The sequence below is a fragment of the Suncus etruscus genome, chromosome 7 (assembly GCF_024139225.1).
Source record: "Suncus etruscus isolate mSunEtr1 chromosome 7, mSunEtr1.pri.cur, whole genome shotgun sequence".
Lineage (NCBI taxonomy): Eukaryota > Metazoa > Chordata > Mammalia > Eulipotyphla > Soricidae > Suncus > Suncus etruscus.
The window spans coordinates 56,699,036-56,717,608 of record NC_064854.1 but is presented as its reverse complement, the minus strand read 5'-3'; the positions used below and the strand labels follow the sequence as shown (position 1 = coordinate 56,717,608).

At 48.8% G+C, this 18,573-nt stretch overlaps 1 protein-coding gene across 1 annotated transcript in view; it reads right to left on the bottom strand.

The window, feature by feature from the left end:
• ASTN1 (astrotactin 1) overlaps positions 1-18,573 on the bottom strand; it is a 185,348-nt gene that overhangs the window by 3,379 nt on the left and 163,396 nt on the right. Inside the window, exons 17-21 of the mRNA XM_049776415.1 lie at positions 7,280-7,548; positions 5,701-5,834; positions 2,064-2,215; positions 1,113-1,248; positions 590-690 (exon numbers count right to left, since the gene is read on the bottom strand). Of these exons, the coding sequence (XP_049632372.1) occupies positions 590-690; positions 1,113-1,248; positions 2,064-2,215; positions 5,701-5,834; positions 7,280-7,548 (792 nt within the window). The remainder of the gene's footprint in view (positions 1-589; positions 691-1,112; positions 1,249-2,063; positions 2,216-5,700; positions 5,835-7,279; positions 7,549-18,573) is intronic.

The following is an 18,573-nucleotide window of genomic DNA, read 5'->3' as shown; positions in this document are numbered from 1 at the left end:
CCTGAAGCCTTTTTGTGTATGGAAGCAACTTAACCTCAGAGGTGGGTGCCTCAAAAAGAGGAAGCCTCAGTTTCCCTTTGCTTGCAGTTCCATCTGTCCCCATTGACTTTGCACACACCCCATCCCCTAGGGACTGGATCATAATTGAAACATTGTAAACTGGACCAACAATTCTGCCCAAGGAGAATAAGGTAACAGAAAATGGCTAAGGCAAATGGCCAAACCCAAAGGACTAGCCAGACCTCTTTGGTGGGGTCCAAGCATGCTCTGTGTGACATTCTTCTCAGTTGATAAGGAAGGCAAAGAGCCCTGTAAGGCCTGCAGGAAGACTCATTTTCCTATAAACCCCCACAAAATAATGAGCCACATTTAACTTAGCCCTATACTATTCCTCCCCACATGGGAAGTTCCTTTTTCTTCCTTTCTTTTCTAAACATTTTTTTTACCTTCTAGCTCAGAATCTGATCATCCTGACTTCTCAGTATGTCCATCCTTTAAAACACCCATGAACCTGAGAACCAAGGACAACCAGAGACCCTCCGTCAAGCTCTTGCATTGCCCCCTTCAGACTGGCCTTGACAGCTCTTACCTTGGGCCTTGACGTCATCCACCACGGGGCAGGGGGTCTTCACGATGACATCACTTGGCCTTGAGCGTCGCCCTGTGTTGTCCACGCCCCACAGGGTGAACCTGGGGGAGAAGAGGCGGCATGAGGGGAGAGGATGCCCTGCAAGCTTGGGGTGTATCACCAAAGGGGAAACAGAAACTTCTCCAAGTGGGGTCCACCAAAATTGCTATATTCCCCCCAGGGGGAGCTAGAGAGTGTTCCTGAGCCCCTCCTGGAAATGAACCCCTAATTCACTGCAGCATTTCCTAGTGGACAAGTCTTTTCTCTCTGAGCAACTGGCTCAGACTGCCCTGAACTTAGCAAAGCCTTGGTAGAGGTAAGACCCAGTTAGCACTCAACCCTCTCTCTTCCTGAGACTCCAGAAGGTTCTTGAGGGGATATGACACCTTTAGCACCCCTGGAGACATGACCCAATCCCTCAGGGAGCTCCAACCAGGTGGCTCAGGAAAGGCACTCGAAGGCCCGCATGACACACATGACTCACATGTAAAGCGTGTCGGGTTCTAGGCACCGGATGATGAGGGAGATGGTGGCCAGCTGCTTGTCTGGCACCTGGGCAGGCATGGCACAGGGGGACTTGGCGCCGGAGATGATGTCGTCCACAAAACTCAGCACCGTTTCTGCCCCAAGAGGAAGAAGAGAAGGAAAGAAAGGGCCCCTGAGTGCATGACACTGCTCAGCCTTCTGTAATCCTTCACGGAGAGGAGTCTAGAAGGATCTAGAAGGTGTCATAACCAAGCCCATCTCGATGGTGTTATTTATCTGGAGTTTGCCCAGATGGTTGGGGTGGGGTGAAGGTAGGGGTGCTGAGGAGGCTATAAGTGAATCTGAACCATGTAAATCCCTTACCTGAGCTGGGCTCCACCTAGGAGAGGGGGTGTCACACTCCAGCATGAGTTTGAGGAATATTTTTGGGCTGAAATGTCCTAGTGGGCAGCCAACGAGAAACAGGAGCATGCAGTGCACACCCCCTACCCCTTTCCTCTGGGCCTTCCCATGCTCTGGGATTCTAGCTGGACGTGACCACAGCTGAATTAGCTTCAGGACAGGGTCCTCGGAGCATTCATACCCCCTCCTCCAGCCCAGGCTCTAGCCAGAGGGGGCTGTGAGCAGGCGTTTTCTTCTGCAATCATGATGAGGTTAGCGGGGTATTGTTTCCTAATTGTGGGCGGGGATGAGGTCTGCAACTGGCACAGTTCCTCCACCAGAGCCTGCCTGGAGGCTGAGAAAAGGCACCTCTCTGACAAACACTGACAAAATCAAAACAAGACAATTTCGGTGACAGCTGTCGGCCTTTCTGGGGGTTGGGAGAAGGATATCCTGGAGTACTGGAGGAACGGCAATGGACAGAGCTCTACATTTCTCACCCGGGGCCTCCCTCTGGTCACTTCTCCTGGTTGGATGAAACAGGTGGTGGAGGGTGCGGGGTCCTGACCTGTCTCCACTTTGGAGTGATCCATGCGGTCTGTGACCTTTTCCTGGCGGATGAGGTAATCAACGATGTGAACCCCAATCAGGGGTTCTGAGTGCTCCCACTGAAGGACCACCAGGGTGCTGCTGGGCTCATGGGCCGTGGACAGCCGGAGCCTAAAATGCACACAGGCAGAGAGTTGATCTGGGGAGCACTGCCCTGGGAATGAAGGCATAGACATACTTTGCATCGCACTAGTCCTGGTTCAATCCCCAGCACCATACAGGGTTCCCCCTCCCCAAGCCCCACCAGGAGCATCCCTGAGCACAAAGCAGCCAGGATTAGCCCCATAGCACCTGTTTTTCTAAGCTTGATTAAAGCAAACTTGCTTGTTTTCTTTGCAAGTTCTCAAAGCTCTATGGACGTGAGGTTCCATTCTTCATGCAAGATGAGGAACCCCAAGTTTGTAAATAAGCAAAGAAGTTGGAGGAGGAGCTGCTTCCAGGGGTGGGAGGGTTGGGGGGGGGGGTAACCCACAGGGCTGGTGAATTCACCAGGGTTTGCTCTTGCAAAAGGGTTGCTGAGTTGATCCTTACAGCGCAAGGCAAGAACTCAGGTTTGCAGTTGGCTTTGCACAGTAGGCCCTGCCCTGTGGGAAACATCTGACCCTGTCTGCTCCCTAATGGGGCCCCGGGCACCCGCTGGCTGTGCTTTAGAGCTGATTTTAGTGGGAAGCAAAGTGTTCCAGAGCAACTGAAAGAGCCACGTGTTCACTCTCCCGGAGGCAGGATCTGGCGTCTGTTTTTTCTGGTTTCTGCATCTAAGTCTGTTCTGGAGGGTTTTTTTTTCCCTGCATCTCCTTCGGCCCATTCCAAACCTTTCCCTCCCTGGCTTCTACTGATCCCAAACCAGCGTTTTCCTGCCACATTCCCCAGCCCTGTGGAGAAACTCAGCAAACATAAATGACACCTTCAAAGATAATTTCAATAAGTTTGCTGCCTTCATGGCTAGAATCTTGGGGTTCTCACTGACCCCCCCCCATTCCCCATTTTTTCCAAGACCACTGACTTCTGGGAGTTTTCCCAGCTCTTTCCAGCCTGCTCCTGTACCCCTCCCTTGGGATATTCTCTCTCTCTCTCTCTCTCTCTCTCTCTCTCTCTCTCTCTCTCTCTCTCTCTCTCTCTCTCTCTCTCTCTCTTCCTCCCTCCCCCCCTCGCTCTCCTTGTCTCCCTGACCTGTAGACTGAGGGTCACCAGACAAAATAGTAACAAGGGGTCATTATAAAGGGGATCCCCAAATCCAGGACTCTCAGTTAATGAGTTTTTGCTTTTGTTTTTTGGCCATACCCAGTGATGCTCAGGGGTTACTCCTGGCTCTGTGCTCAGAAATCACTACTGGAAGGCTCAGGGGATCATATGGGATGCCGCAGATCAAACCTGGCTCCATCCCCAGTCAGCCGCCTGCAAGGCAAATACCCTACCTCTGTGGTATCACTCTGGCCCCTTAATAAGGTTTTCTTGAAACACCCCCACATGGTACAAATATATAGGAGAGAGAGAAACAGGCAAGCTCCATTCTTAGGGGTTACTTTTGGCTCTGCACTCAGGATTCACTCCTCACAGGATCCAGGACCATATGGGAGGCCAGGTATCAAACCTAGGTCAGCCACATGAAAGGCAAATGCCCTCCCCACTATGCTATCACTCCCCCCAGCCCACATTCCTTTTTTTTTTTTTTAAGGATAGACCGAATGACCTACAGAGACACATCCATGTGATCTGAACTTTGATGAGAAAGCCCAGGGCCTGTGGGTGCTAAGAGTGAGGCATTGCCACAGGAGAGACAATGAAGCAGTTAGAGATGTAGTTTTGTAGCTCTCCCTCAAGAAAGCTTGCCCATGCATAGCTTGCCCCTGACACGGAGGATGGATGAGGCCCCAGACATTGGGCATTGACACAGGCATTAATGAAAATCACATGTGCATGGAGATTCTGCAGAAAAAGCACCAGGGCATTAAAAGAAAACATCAAGTCTTTCTGAGAACTTGGGTTCCATGAAAATAATGGGCTCAGGCCCAACTCTGCTAAGAAGTGGACATGCGCATGACTTACAACGGCTGATGGAGAACTAGAATGCACTGTTATTTCCAATGCTCAATAATAAAACAATTAAAACATTGAGCAATTGAGATTGACTGCAGTGAGGGGAAAAGGGTAATTTGAATTGACAAGGAAAAGTCAAATCCTTTAGAGCTGCATCTAGTTGGGGGAAAATCAGGCTACTGTGGTCTTGAGCCTGGAAAGAGTGAAGAGGTTCAGATGTAATCAAAGGCTGGAACAATAGCACAGCAAGTTGTGTGCCTTGCACACAACCAACTTGAGTTCCATCTTGCCATTCTATGCCGTTTCAACAGAAGTGACCTGAATGCAGAGTTCAGAGTGATCCCTGAGCACACACAGATCCCTGAGTGATTCCACACCTACAGGGTGTAGTTCTTCCTGCCATGATGAGCTGATACTGTCTTCCCTGTGGCTTCTTAGATACTACACCTGTCTTTCCAACACCATCTTCCTGGGCCTCCCTTACTACCTTAGATGGATATTTCTCACTTGTTATGGGGTAGATCAAGATCTGTTTACTCTTGTGTATTTTCAACTATTTTTCCCCACAGCATCTTCTATATCTGGCTCCTGAGCATCTTTCTAGAACTTCCAGAACACCCAGACCAGCCCTTCCAGAACCCTCCTCGCATCTACTCAACTCCAATCCATGCTCTGTCTCCTTTCTCCTTGATTTCAATTGCCAAGTCCACTGGGTCCTGTCCACTGTCATTGTTACCCTCTCACCTCCAAAGTCCTCCCTACCTAAAACAGAAGCAATCTTTCTACAGTCTGATTAGAAAACTGAATGTGCTTGGTGCCCTTAAGGAAAGTCTCCTCCTCCTCCTCCTCCTCCTCCTCCTCTTCTTCTTCTTCTTCTTCTTCTTCTTCTTCTTCTTCTTCTTCTTCTTCTTCTTCTTCTTCTCCTCCTCCTCCTCCTCCTCCTTCTTCCTCTTCTCCTTTTTCTCCTCCTCCTTTCCCTCCTCCCCCTCCTGCAACCCCTTCCTCCTCCCCTTCTCATCTTCTTCTCTTCTTCCTCCTCTTCTTCTTCTTCCTCTTCCTCCTCCTCCTCTTCTTCCTCCTCCTCCTCTTGTCACTTGGTAATACTCAGGGCTTACTCCTGGCTTTGTGCTCAGAAATCATTCCTGGTGGGGCTTGGGGAACCCTATGGGACATTGGGGATTGTGCCTGGGTCAGCTGTGTGCAAGGCAAACACCTTCCCTGCTGTCCTCCCTCTCCAGCCCTTCTACACTTCTCAGACCTTTCGGCCACATATCACTGCTTTCTTTGCATCCAGGAGAAACTCAAATGTCTCCTTGTTCATTAACACTTCCCCCACCGCCCATCTCAGCCAACTCCTCTCTCCAGACCTGTGACGTGGACAGCTGGGATTCTGCCTCCCTTCCTGGGCCAGCAGCTCCTCAAGGGCAGGGCACAGTCCTGCCTGTGAAAGTCCCTCTACCCACCAGGCACCGGCCTGCAGCCTTGCAAACCCTTGCAGGTGGGGTCTACAGAACAGCACTGAGGAATGCATGCAAGGAGGCAAGAGAAAGGAATCATACACAGGCTGTGGGAGAGGCGCGCATGTGGGGAGCCCATCTGCTCCGAAGGCGGTGGCGTCACAGCGGCACCAGTCCTCGATGACATCGCCAGTCCCTGAGCACCACAGAGAGCTCATGGTGGCCTCTTGCAAGAGCTGCAAGAAAGAGAACCAAGCATGAAATCCTAGAGCGTGGAGACAGAGCTGTGTGCCTTACACAATGTAGCCAGCAGGGGGCAGCATCTACCTATTTATTGGCTCCAGATTTTCTGGAAAAACGTTTGTTATCAAAATCATGGGCTGTTACTTTGGGGTAAGATCTGATCCACTCAGGGACCATAAATCACTTCATTATTGTTTTTTATTTTTAAATACACCAGGAGGTGCTCAGGGCTTTACTCTGGCTCTGCACTCAACAATCCTGGCAGGGTTCAGGGGACCATATGGGATGCTGGGGATTGAACCCGGGGTCGGCCACATGCAAAGCAAATGTCCTCCCCACTGTACTATCAACTCCAGCTCCACCAATCTTTATGCCCCTTTATCTTTCTCCAGTAATACTGTCATATTTTGACTATTGTACCCCATGTTTTTTTTGCAAACTAAAATGAGCAACTTGTAAGATGATGGGAGTACAACACAGTGGACATCCTTTTCCCCTACCCTCAGCTCTCTAACCATTTGTTTTGTTATGAGACCAACACAAAACAGGTCTCCAAGGGACCCTCCTGTTTATCAGACCAAAGAGAACAATGCAGCTCCATATTCCCCATGGAAAAACAGTCTCCAGCACTCATGTAAAGAAATATGTGGTGGTGGTGGTAGTAGTGGTGGTGGAGACCCGAATATATCCTTTAAGGGACAAACAGGGATACCTTAGGAGTCTCCTAAGAAAGGAAAAAAAAAACTCTGCTGCATCTACAAGGTCATGCCCAATGGATGAGCCACCTTGGCTGTGCATCTCCTGCCCTGGCCCCCGAACCGCTCTCTGCACCCTCCAAGTTGGTGGTGCATATGTTTTTGATCTGCCATGTCTGTGCCTTGTTTTATTCTAAGAACCAGATGTAGAATAGCCTGGAGTTCTTAGACCTACTCACCTTTTCGGAAAAAAGAACCACTCAGTGTCTCTCCACCACCACCACCTTTCCCCTTTCCCCTTGGACATCTACCTTTTCTAACCAACATTCAAAAAGTTTCCCTAGTGGCATCCTGAGGTCACTGAAGCCCCCTGGATTTTTGCAGTGGCCATTGAGGGCATTGCAGGGCCACTTGGTGGCCTCCTGAGGCTACTGCAGTCCCCAGATATTTGCAGCATTCCCCCACCTTGGGAAACAGGTACATTTTCATGCCAGCCTGACCCCCCCCAACTGTCCCCCAGACTCTCTGCACAGAGACTGTGTGGTCTCCCCAGCTACCTTCTTCCCAGGTTTTCTCAAAGTGTTCCTGAGTCACAAGGGTGTATGTGGTGGCTGCGCTGATTGAGCTTAATATGAAAACATGCAAATGAGATTATTAGGTGACATCTCACACTTCTTATTCCCACATTCCCCCTGCACCCTCACAGCCCCTCTAGCCCATGGGAAGCCACAGCTCTCACTCACCCTCTGGGTCTGGTTGTTGGTCACCAGCTCGTAGATTGGGGCTGCTCTGGTGACCTCCAGCAGAACTGGCTCTGCGGGGGCTTCTGGACTGGCAGGCACATGGCACAGGGGGCAGGACGAGGGGCACTGGCCTTTGCTCCGGCACTCGAGCCGCACGCCAGCCGCCATGCGCTTGGTGCCCGACTCGGAGAGGCTGGCGATGTACTCAGGGAATGTCAGTACCTTGGGGTCCCTCTCCCTTTCCTCCGACTCATCAGATGGGGAGTTGCCTATGGAGAGGGAGATGGCGTGCAGGGATAGGTAGGGCCAAGGAACTTGGGGTCCCATCTCTGAGAGGATGCAGCTGGCACTTGCTTAGTTGGGGGTGTCCATCCTCTCTGACCCCACTTCACCCAGGAGTTGAAACTGGCCCTACCCAAGGTGGGAGCAGGAAGTTTCCCTTCAAGAACCATCAGAGGAAACTTCAGTGGGCCAAGCAGATTTAGTTTCTCCTCCCACATCCATGATGCCAGCAGTGCCCAGCTCCATAGATGTCTGAATGTAGAGGACACTTCATTCTCCTAAGATTCTTAATTATTTCTCATTTGTGTCACACCTGGTCAGTACTTACTCCTGGTTCTGCACTCAGGGATCACTCCTGGAAGGTTCAGGGGGCCCTATGGGATGCTGCGGATTAAACCCAGGTTGGTCATGCACAAGGCAAGTGCCCTCCCTGTTGTACTCTCTCTCCAGCCCTGAGAGATATAGAGATCTCTCCAGCCTTGAGATTCCTATTATTTATTTACTTTTTTGGTGGTGCTGAGGAAGGAACCCAGGGCTCCAAAGAGACAAAATTCATGCTACCACTGAGTCATGCACACACCCCACAACAATCGACCCTTTAAAGACAACATTTAGAAAGTGTCGGGCCCGGAGAGATAGCACAGCGGTGTTTGCCTTGCAAGCAGCCGATCCAGGACCAAAGGTGGTTGGTTCGAATCCCGGAGTCCCATGTGGTCCCCCGTGCCTGCCAGGAGCTATTTCTGAGCAGACAGCCAGGAGTAACCCCTGAGCACCACCGGGTGTGACCCCCCCCCCCCCAAAAAAAAAAAAAAGTGTCCCATAGTGGCACCTGAGGCCACTGACACCCCCTGGATTTTACAGTGCCCCCTAGTGGCACCTGAGGTGCAAATTTTCTAGTCTAAGTTGGGCCAAGAGACTGATTCAGGAATGCCTCCCAAGCTCCCACAAACATTTCCTGCCAGGAGTGCTCACTCCATTTCCATTTGTGGGATGAGGAAACTGAGGCTCACAGCCTCACATACACAGTTAATATCTTATAAGAGAGAAAAGTCAAATCCAGGGTTGTGAGGCACCACAGCCTTTCCATCCCTGGAGAGAACACAGGTCCTTCGCTTTACTGTCTGCCAAGTCTGGCAGATGGGGACCCCTCCATCTTGACACTTTTTCCAGGAAGCACAATGCAACCCCAGATTCTAAGGAATATGCCCATATCCACCCTCATTGGTTAGTAAGAGATAGCTATGATATCTGGGCTGGGCTGGGTTAACAAACATCAAAAAAGCATCATTTGTTCCTTGTAGGAGAAATCATTGTTAGTGATTTCTCTTCCAGTGGTTTTCTCACTTGACTTATTACCAGCAATGGAGGTTGGAAGTAGCAACCCAGCATCCCTGAAGAGATCCCCCTGAGCCTTGGGAAGGCAAAATTATGGGCCTACTCCCGTGCCATTTCTGGGCTTTGGAGGAACAACGGGAAGATGTAGAACATTCCTTCTGCTCCCTGCAGAACCATCCAGTATATATGAAAGGAATCCCAGGGATGTGACTCAGGGGATGGAAGGATTTGCAAAGTGGTTTTGCGAAGTGGCTTTGAGCCAGCCCTCACCAGCTTGCTAATGGGGTTCTCTCTTCTGGGGGTGCCAACTGAGCTTTGAACCTCTTTCATGGGTTCTGACCTCATTATAGCAATGTCAAGAGGCCTTTAAGCCCTGACTCCCCAGCTGAGTTCTGTCATTATGTGGATGTGGCACTTCTTCCCAGCAACACCCCAACCCCCAAGGTACCCCTCCTAGCAGAGAAGAGCTTCAGCACAAGTGCTGAGAACTTTTTTCCATGCAGTGACCACTAGAGGGAGCCATCTCCTTAGATATGAGTGCTGAAAGAGCAGGGAGAAGATGGGAGTGCATTTTGGGTGACCTCTTGTACACTTAGAAAACAAACTTGGTAGAAAAGGAGCATGACTACTTAAAAAAAAATCTGGATGGTAAATTTCTGTTTCAATACCATAATAAAAAGTGACCAAGATAAACAATTCCAGAAAAGTTATCATACAGAGAAAAATAGCGATATCAAGGATAATAAAGCTAACTTTTTTATGGGTCACATCCAGCGGCGCTCAGGGGTTACTCCTGGCTCTATGCTCAGAAATCGCTCCTCGCAGGCTTAGGGAACCATATGGGATACCAGGAATTGAACCACCATTTGTCCTGGGTCTGCCACGTACAAGGTAAACGCCCTACTGTTGTACTATCTTTCCAGCCCCATAAATAAAATAAATAAATAAAATAAAAATTAAAAAGTATTTAAAGACTTTTCTTTTTGTTTTTGGGCCACACCAGGTGACGCTCAGGGGTTACTCCTGGCTATGCCCTTAGAAACTGCTCCTGGCTTGGGGGACCATATGGGACATTGGGGAATCAAACTGCGATCCGTCCTAGGTCAGCCATGTGCAAGGCAAATGCCCTACAGCAGTGCCACCACTTCAGCCCCTAAAGATAAATTTTTAAAAATTCCCCTTCATGTTCTTAATATAAAATAAAAGTACTTCAAGGAGAGTGGTCACCTGATGATTTTTTAAAAAATATTAAACTGATCCTGAATAACCAATTGGAACCCTCTGCACCCTGGCAGACAGACACATTCTCATAAAATGAAACAACGGCCCCTGGGATATGCACCTTCTGGCCAAGTGCTGGGCACTGCTGCCAATGCAGCAACAAGTGTGGCCACTAGGGGGTGCTGGAGGCCAATGAGCTAACAAGTGTGGCCATTTGAGGTGTTGTAGCCCAATATGCAATGTGTGGCCACAAGGGGGCGCTGCAGACCAACAAACAAATAAGCGCGGCCACTAGCGGGAACTGTAGCCTAACGTGCAAACAGGTGCGGCCTGTAGGGGGTGCTGTTGCCCACTGTGCAAACACCACCCCTTAGGAGCCTAGGTCTGTACTTAGTTCTCTAGCTCTCCACCTGGCTGGCACTTGTTGAAGTTTTTTAATTTTTGAATTCAAATTTAATTGGAATCCCTATTCAAATTAAGTAGCTGCTAATACTGTCCTTCTCTAGTTCTGTGAAGGGGCAAACTGAAGGGATGGGAAAGCAAGAAGAGGAAGACTGAGGGGATTTGGGAGGCCTCCAAACTCTTGCTGTGGTTCAGAATCCTATTTCCCTTCTCCTGGAGATACTCAAGTCCCTGCATTACCAACTTCGCTGGAGGCTGCGCCAGCCTGTCTCTCGGCTGCTCTGGCCAGCGGCCGGAGCTTGGCTGGTCAGAAGTTGCTTGATGGATTTACGCCCAAGTAATGAGCAGCCCAAGTCCCCAAAGCCATATATCTGGGCTCAGGCAAAGAAGAGCGAAGCGTGAGAAAGAGAGATATTTTTCAGGAAGGGCGCGCAGTTCTCAGGCACAGTTAAAGAGACAATTGGGAAGGACTGCTCAGAATGATGGAGTTGGGTGCTGAAAGCCCAGATAAATCTCTCTCTGCTGGATCACCATCAAAGCGGTGGGAAGACAAAGTGGTTCCTAACAGCTCTGGGAGAGAGAGAGGCCTTTGTCTTGTTTTTAACCCCACTTTGCAGCTAGAGAGCAGGGCCATAGCAAGTGATGCTCAGGGCTGACTCCTGGCTCTGTGTTCAGGAATCACTCCTGCTTGGGGGATTGTATGGGATGCTGGGAATTGAACCCGGATTGGCTACATACAAGGCAAGTCCCTTATCTGCTATTCTATCACTCTGCCTCCTAATTTCTATCCTCAGGGCCTTGCCTCAGCCCCGACTCAGGACCACCTGATGTTCTTCCTCCTCCTCTTCCTCCTCCTTCATTCTGGCTAGAGGAAGACACTGTCTCTTGGTCATTGCATGATTGATCCTTTCCCATAAGGACCCATGGATGCTCATGCTCTAATGAGGCTTATCTTTGACTAAGGCACCTTCTGAGCAAGAACTGGGTGAAGCCCCTCAGTACCCCCCTTTCCCAGCAGCTGGGAGAAGCTGGAATCATCCCATGTCACTTAGCTTCATGTGGAGAAGAGCAGCTAACCTGGAACTGTTATAAGCAAACCCCACCCCTGTGCTTTCCCCCCAAAAGCTATAAATAGTCACTGCTCACTTGGGACTGAATCTCTGTCCTGTTCATCATGACTGGTGCATCTCCCACAGAAGCCCTCAGATATTCTGAACCCAGCCAGTGGCCTTGCTGACTCACCTCTGTCAACCAAGACTTCTGATTGTGGCCAAAGGCTCACAGGGGGCAAACTTCCTGCTCTGACAGACCTGCCAGGTCATGCAGGAGATGTCCACTAGGAAGTTAATTGGAACAATCCTGGAAAGGGTCAGGACTGTCCTCTCTCACCCAAGCCCCTGGGAGGCTCATGGTACCACAGTGAAAACTGGTGCAATGGTCAGAGACAGAAGGATAAACTGAGGTAGAAGCATATCTTGATTTCTTTTTTGTTTATGGGTCACACCCGACAGCGCTCAGGGGTTACTTCTGGCTCTCTGCTCAGAAATCACTCCTGGCAGGCTTGGGGGACCATATGGTGTGCCGGAATTTGAACCACCAACCTTCTGCATGCAAGGCAAATGCTTTTACCTCCATGCTATCTCTCCAGCCCCAGAAGAAGCATATCGTAGAATAGGCAGCACTCCCAGAGCCAGCACAGGCAAGGGAGCTGGGCCCCTGGATGCAGTAAAGGAGAAGGCCCATATATAGTAACCTGAGCCCCAATACTCTGTACCCCAGGTGTGACCCAACCAGACCTCCACAGGCATGAACTGGGCCCAGTCACTGTTGATCCTGTGGCTAGAATCCAAGGGCCTCTCCTTCCTGTGCTCCAGATCCTCGAGCCTTCCTTTCCCACATCCAGATCCATGGGCCTTTCCTTCTTGCACCCCAGTTTCATGGACTTTTATTCTCAGGCAATAACAAGCTAAACCTTTTTGGGGGGTAGAGTTCAGGTCCACACCCAGCAGCGTGCAAGGCTTATATCTGACTCAGTGCTCAGGAGTCGTTCCTGGTGGGGTTTGGGGGCCCCTATGTGGCTCTAGGATGGAACCAGGATTAGGCACATGCAAGGTCGGCACCTTAACCCCTGTGCCTCAGAAACTTTCTAGGCCTCAAAAACTTTCTTCCTGGGTCCTGTCCTATCCTTCTACCCCACCACCACCACCACCACCCCAGCTGATTTATCCACCCACTACTCCTGCCCCCACCTCTCGGCTTGTTCTCTATGCCCATTCTGGAGTCCATTGACCTACCACTTCTGTTATGAGTATCCAGACAATCCGCATCCCACAGGGAGCAAACACTGTCCAAAACCCCTTTCTGTCTACTCGATGTCCCACGTCTCAACCCTCCATGCAAGGGAGAGCCCTGAAGGAGATGGAAGTGGGCTCTATGTCGTGACCCACATGGATATGTGACTAATGTGGGTGTGACTACTCACTACTTTCCAATGGGGAATCCAAGGAGGGGTGAAGGCGGTGGGCTCACGTCAAAGCCCACAGTCTATAGGAGACATGAGTACTGTGAGGTTGACTATTCACTAATCCAGCCAATGGGGACTCCTAGAGGGGTGACAGGAGTTGTCTCTGTGTCATAACCTACAATTTATTGAATATAGGACTAATGTGGGGTTGACTATTCACAAAACCAATATTTGTCAAATGCTTTCAGGGATTACTCTTGGCTCTATTGCTCAGAAATTGCCCCTGGAAGGCACCGGGGACTATATGGGGTGCCGGGATTCGAACCATCGTCCTTCTGCATGAAAGGCAAACGCCTTACCTCCATGCTCTCTCGGGCCTCTATGTGCTGGATTCTTAAATCACTTCTAGTGCCTGCAGTCCAGAACAATACCCTTGGGAAATGGAGTTTGCTAATGAGACAGGCCAGTAAGAACCCCACTTCCCTTCAGACACCAAGTGGAAATACTCAGGGACACTCCTCTCCTTCCTGCCAGTACTGAAGGAGGCCCAGATGTGTAGGCCAGAGTCATGCAAATTCTTTTTTTTTTTTTTTTTTTTTTTTTTTGGTTTTTGGGCCACACCCGTTTGACGCTCAGGGGTTACTCCTGGCTATGTGCTCAGAAATCGCCCCTGGCTTGGGGGGACCATATGGGACGCCGGGGGATCGAACCGCGGTCCTTCCTTGGCTAGCGCTTGCAAGGCAGACACCTTACCTCCAGCGCCACCTACCCGGCCCCAGTCATGCAAATTCTTAACCGAGCTTCTATTCCCTGTCAAAAAGAGTTCCCTGGCATTCCTTTGGAAGATTCTAGAATGAATTGGCCAAGGGGCCCACTAGAAACATTGGTATGCACAGGGAGTAGAAAGTCCAGTGGAACAATAATGAGTATTCATTTCATGCCCACAGAGGACCCCACCAAACCCCAGTAGTAGCTAAGAGGAGGGTAAGGTCAAGATTCTTCTGGAAAAGGAAAGTTTTTGTTCAATGGAGGCTCAGTCTGTCTGTCCCAGGCGCCTTGGGGCTGAGTCCGTTCATGGGTCTCACCTTGTAGATCTGGAAACTAGAATGAGACATGAACTGGGAGTCAATGGCCAGAGGATTTGGAGGGCCAAGCTGGTTTCCTCCCATGGTCCCTGGGAGGGCCAAGAAGTATAACCCAAAAGTACTTGCCAAATACCTGGAAGTACTTGCTATACCAGAATGTACATGCTAATACCTGGAAATCATTCACATTGGCCTCAGTGGGGGTCTTTGGGGCTGGTCTATTTTCACAGACAGTCAATGCCTTGCCGAAATGCTGCAAAGTCAGTGCCTTATAAATAGCTTTAGTTACCAAATGGTCTAGAAATTTTTAATAAAAATATTATTCAATAATCATCCAACGGGGAACTAGGGAACATTGTAATGGCCTCCATTTCCCTCTCGACACTCATCTTACTCCTGTTTCTTCAAATGAATTGGGATGTTAAGGCCTTTTGCTGCCTTCCCAATTTATTCTGCACATTAACCCGGGATGACAGAATTGAAAGTCCGTTACCACTTAGCTTTGCCTGGCTGAGATTTATGCCCCTTTCTCATCCAGCAGAGCTGTGCGCTTCCCACTGCTTGTGGAATTTGGGGATTCTGCGTGTGTCCCTCAGCCCTTGGGCCTCTGCTCAGGAGTTTATGACACAGGGAAGGGCCCTGAGCTTGGTTCCCCTCCAGTAAACCCTGAACTCTTGTTCTCACTCTGCAGATCCCAGCTTGAATGATGATGCTTCTGCTAAGACATGTGGGCTCAGAGCTACATGCTGCAGAAACAGCAAAGCAAAAAGGTCCCTGAAGGGAGAGATTGAGCAGAAGGTGGCTTTTGGGCCGATGGATGGACAGACTCAGTCTCAGAGGGAAAAAAGAGCAAGTGGCCCACAGTAATAAAATGTGGCAAGTCACCCAGTAGTTTCATGCTGGGCACTAGTTGAGAGAAGAAAGGGGTGAGAAATAGAATGGGGGGGGGTGCTGGACTCTGTGTTATGAGCATATTGATGGAAGAATAGGGATTGTCGAGTGGCTACCTGAAGGACCCTGAAACCGAAGCAAGAACCCCCAGTTATGTATGTTTCTAGAGGGCAAAGTGAAGGTCAGAGAGAGAAATAAACTGAGTTTCCGAAGCCACAAATGTGGATGGAGTGCCGATGCTGTCAGACACAGCACCACAAGCAAATTTAGACAGAAAAATAAACTAGTGGGCCAGAGGAATAGTACAGTGGGAAGACACTTGACTTGTGTGCAGTTAACCCCCATTTGATTTCCAGCATCCACTGTGGTCCCAAGCACTGCCAGGAGTGATTCCTGAGTACAAAGCCAGGAGCATTGCTGGTAGTGCCCCAAAAACTTTAAAACAGGGGTCTCAAATTCAATTTACCTGGGGGCCGCAGGAGGCAAAGTCAGGGTGATCCTTGAGTGCAAAGTCAGTAGTAAGCCTTGAACATTGGGGGGTGTGACCCAAACAACTAAAACAAAACAAAACAAAAAAAGATTCCTCTAGGGCAGGGCCACAAAATGTTGTACGGAGGGCCACAAACGGCCCATGGGCCGCGAGTTTGAGACCCCTGCTTTAAAAGAAAAGAAACGAAAAAGAATCTAGGTTCATTATAGGAGCATAAGAAGTGAAGAGCGAAACTTCTTATCTGGCCATAACGCAGGAAAGTGGGTTGAAATCCTGTTTGGGGTTTTGTTTTCTTTGGGACCACACATGGCTGTCCTCAGAGATAATTCCTAGTTCTGTGTCCCAGAATCACTCCTGGAAAACTGGAGGGGTCTGGTAAGAGACTATCTGGGGCACCAGGAATGGACTCCATGTTAGTCATGTGCAAAGCAAGCTGTACTATCTATCTATTTTTGAGGGGGCAGGAAGTTAAATGAAGATTACTGATTTATTCAGGGACTCATTTTTTTTAAATAAAATTTAAGTGCAATTAGGGCAAAGAGACCCTATGACAAAGCGAATTGGAAATGATCAATCTAGAGAAGAACTGGGTGCTGAAAGAAGATAAAGTGATATGTATGATACTTCAGTAACGGTATTGCAAGCCACAATATCTAAAAGGTGAAAAAGGAAGAGAGAAAAAGATTAAACAAAAAAATTGTCTTCCCAGAGGCAGGGAGAGAGCAGGAAGAAAACTGGGGACACTGGTGGAACGAAACATGCACTAATAAAGGGTATTGGTCTTTGTATAAATGAAACTTAATCATGAACAATCTTGTAACTGTGGGGAAAAAGCAACTGTATTATGAACAACCTTATACACTGTGGTGTTTAAATAAAGTGATTTTTTAATCTGAAAAAATATTTAAGAGCCAGTAAGTACTAAGCGAGGCAGAGAAGGTTGTGGGAGGGTAATGAGTTTAGTGTTCCTGTGAGTCCAGATTGAAAAGGGAGTAATAGGAAAGAATTTGCTCCACCCCCCTCAACTCATGTCTCTGCAGCCCAATATCCCATTTCTTCCCACCTTAGTGAAGTGGGGGTGAGGACTGCATGAAGTTTGCACCAATTCAGTGTTGGATAACCAGTTGGGATTATCCAAGCAAGAGTAATTTTGTGGGTAATATCACCACAATGCTTTAAACACACACACACACACACACACACACACACACACACACACACCTATATTGCAGGTAAGAGATGAAAGAAAGACGAGGGGAGCCTGCTTCAGCATTTAACATCATGACAGCTGACTAAAAATAATCTGGCCAATGGCTCAGGGAACCAGTTCAATATCTACTCAGAGCCCTCCTGGGGGTCCATGGAGCCGAATGCCCAAACTAGAGCTCAATAGTGATATCAGGGGCTAGAGCTTTCCAGAAATAACCGAGGTGACCCAGCAGAGAGACTAAGTTCTGGCCCCAGGATGGGACTTGTCAGCAAAGCAGATCCTTTGGTTCCTGGACTTGATGCTGTCTTAATCTCCTGTACTTTGCCCATCAACTTTCCCACCTGGATAGTCATTGTAGTGGAGAAAGAGAGAGATAGAGACAGAGAGATAGAGACAGAGGTACAGAGACAAAGACAGACAGAGATACACAGAGACACACACAGAGAGAAGAGAAAGGAGAGAGACATATGCTGTGTGCTGCTCCAAGTTTATCCAATTGAGGATTAGAGGAACTAGGAGTTCTTGTCTGAATATGTATGGATGCTTTTGGTCCTTTTGTTGGTTTTTATGGTCATGCAATTCTTCATTGGTTTCTTCTGAAACCAGAGCACAAGAAAGGACTAGCTCCTTCCACAAAGAGCAGAGGTAGAATCAGTGTGAAACATCCACAGCAGAGACATGACTTAAAGATGAACGAAAATGGTGAGGTTGGAGAGATAGCACAGGGGGGAAGGCACTTAATTTGCCTGTGGCTGGCTCAGTTTAGTCCCCCCCTTAGGTGCCCCCCCATCAGTCTTGAGCTCTGCCAGGAGTGACTCAGGAATGCAGAGCCAGGAACAGTCTCCAATGGCTATGTTCCAGGGCTACCCTGTCCCCAACCTGCAAACAAATGGTGATACTATTTTTTCATCCTCTCCAAGATTTCATCAAAGCTCAGCTTTCTGGAGATCCAACCTGTCCTCTGCTTTTCCTTCAGTTGACAGTACAGCTCTGCTCAAGTCAATGCCAACTTTTCAGATTGAATTGAGTCATGCTTTATTGGGTACTAAAGTGGCACAAGATTGACTTGGGAAGACCAACACACAAATTGCCTGTACAAAGCACAAGAAGTGGGGCTGGAGCTACAGGACAGCTACGGGTGGGGGGCCCACAAATGGGCCTTGTACACGACCAAACCTGGGTTTGATTCCCGATATTCCATAGGGTCCCCCAAGCACCACCAGGAGTAATCCCGATCACAGAGTCAAAAGTAACACCTGAGCACTTCTGGTTGTGATCCAAAACAAAAAACAAACAAAAAAACATAAGAATTCTCTAATTACTACAATCTTAATCTTGATGTCAATAGATAAAGTGTCTGTGCAGACATGTACACACACATGTACACAGATGGCTATTTTGAGATCATACAGACACATTATAGATATATATTGTGTATATATGCATATATACTCACAGACTATATAAATATGGCAAGAAACTCAACTATTATATATTTATATCATATAAATGAACATTTTAAGTTCGATGAGACTCTAATCTATCAATTCTTCTACCACTTGCATTTTTCATGTCCAAACCAGGAAATAAAATATTGCTGGATCAATAGACTGTCTCCTGATAGTGACCAAAGTTGCGAGGGCCCCCAGAGGGGGTAGAGCCTGGAATTAGATGGTCAGGAAATGAGAGGGGGAGGACAAAGTATAGATTCTGAGATCTTGTCAGGATGGAGATGTTTGAAGTGAGCCTCAGGAGAAGGTCAGAGTGATAGACAGGGGTGAAGATGCTGGCCTTGCAAACGGCTGACCCGAGTTTGATCCCTGACTCTGCTTAGGGGTCCCTGAGCCCTACCAGGAGTGATCCATGTGCACATCTGTATGTGGCCCCCAAACAAACAAACCCAAACCTCAAAAG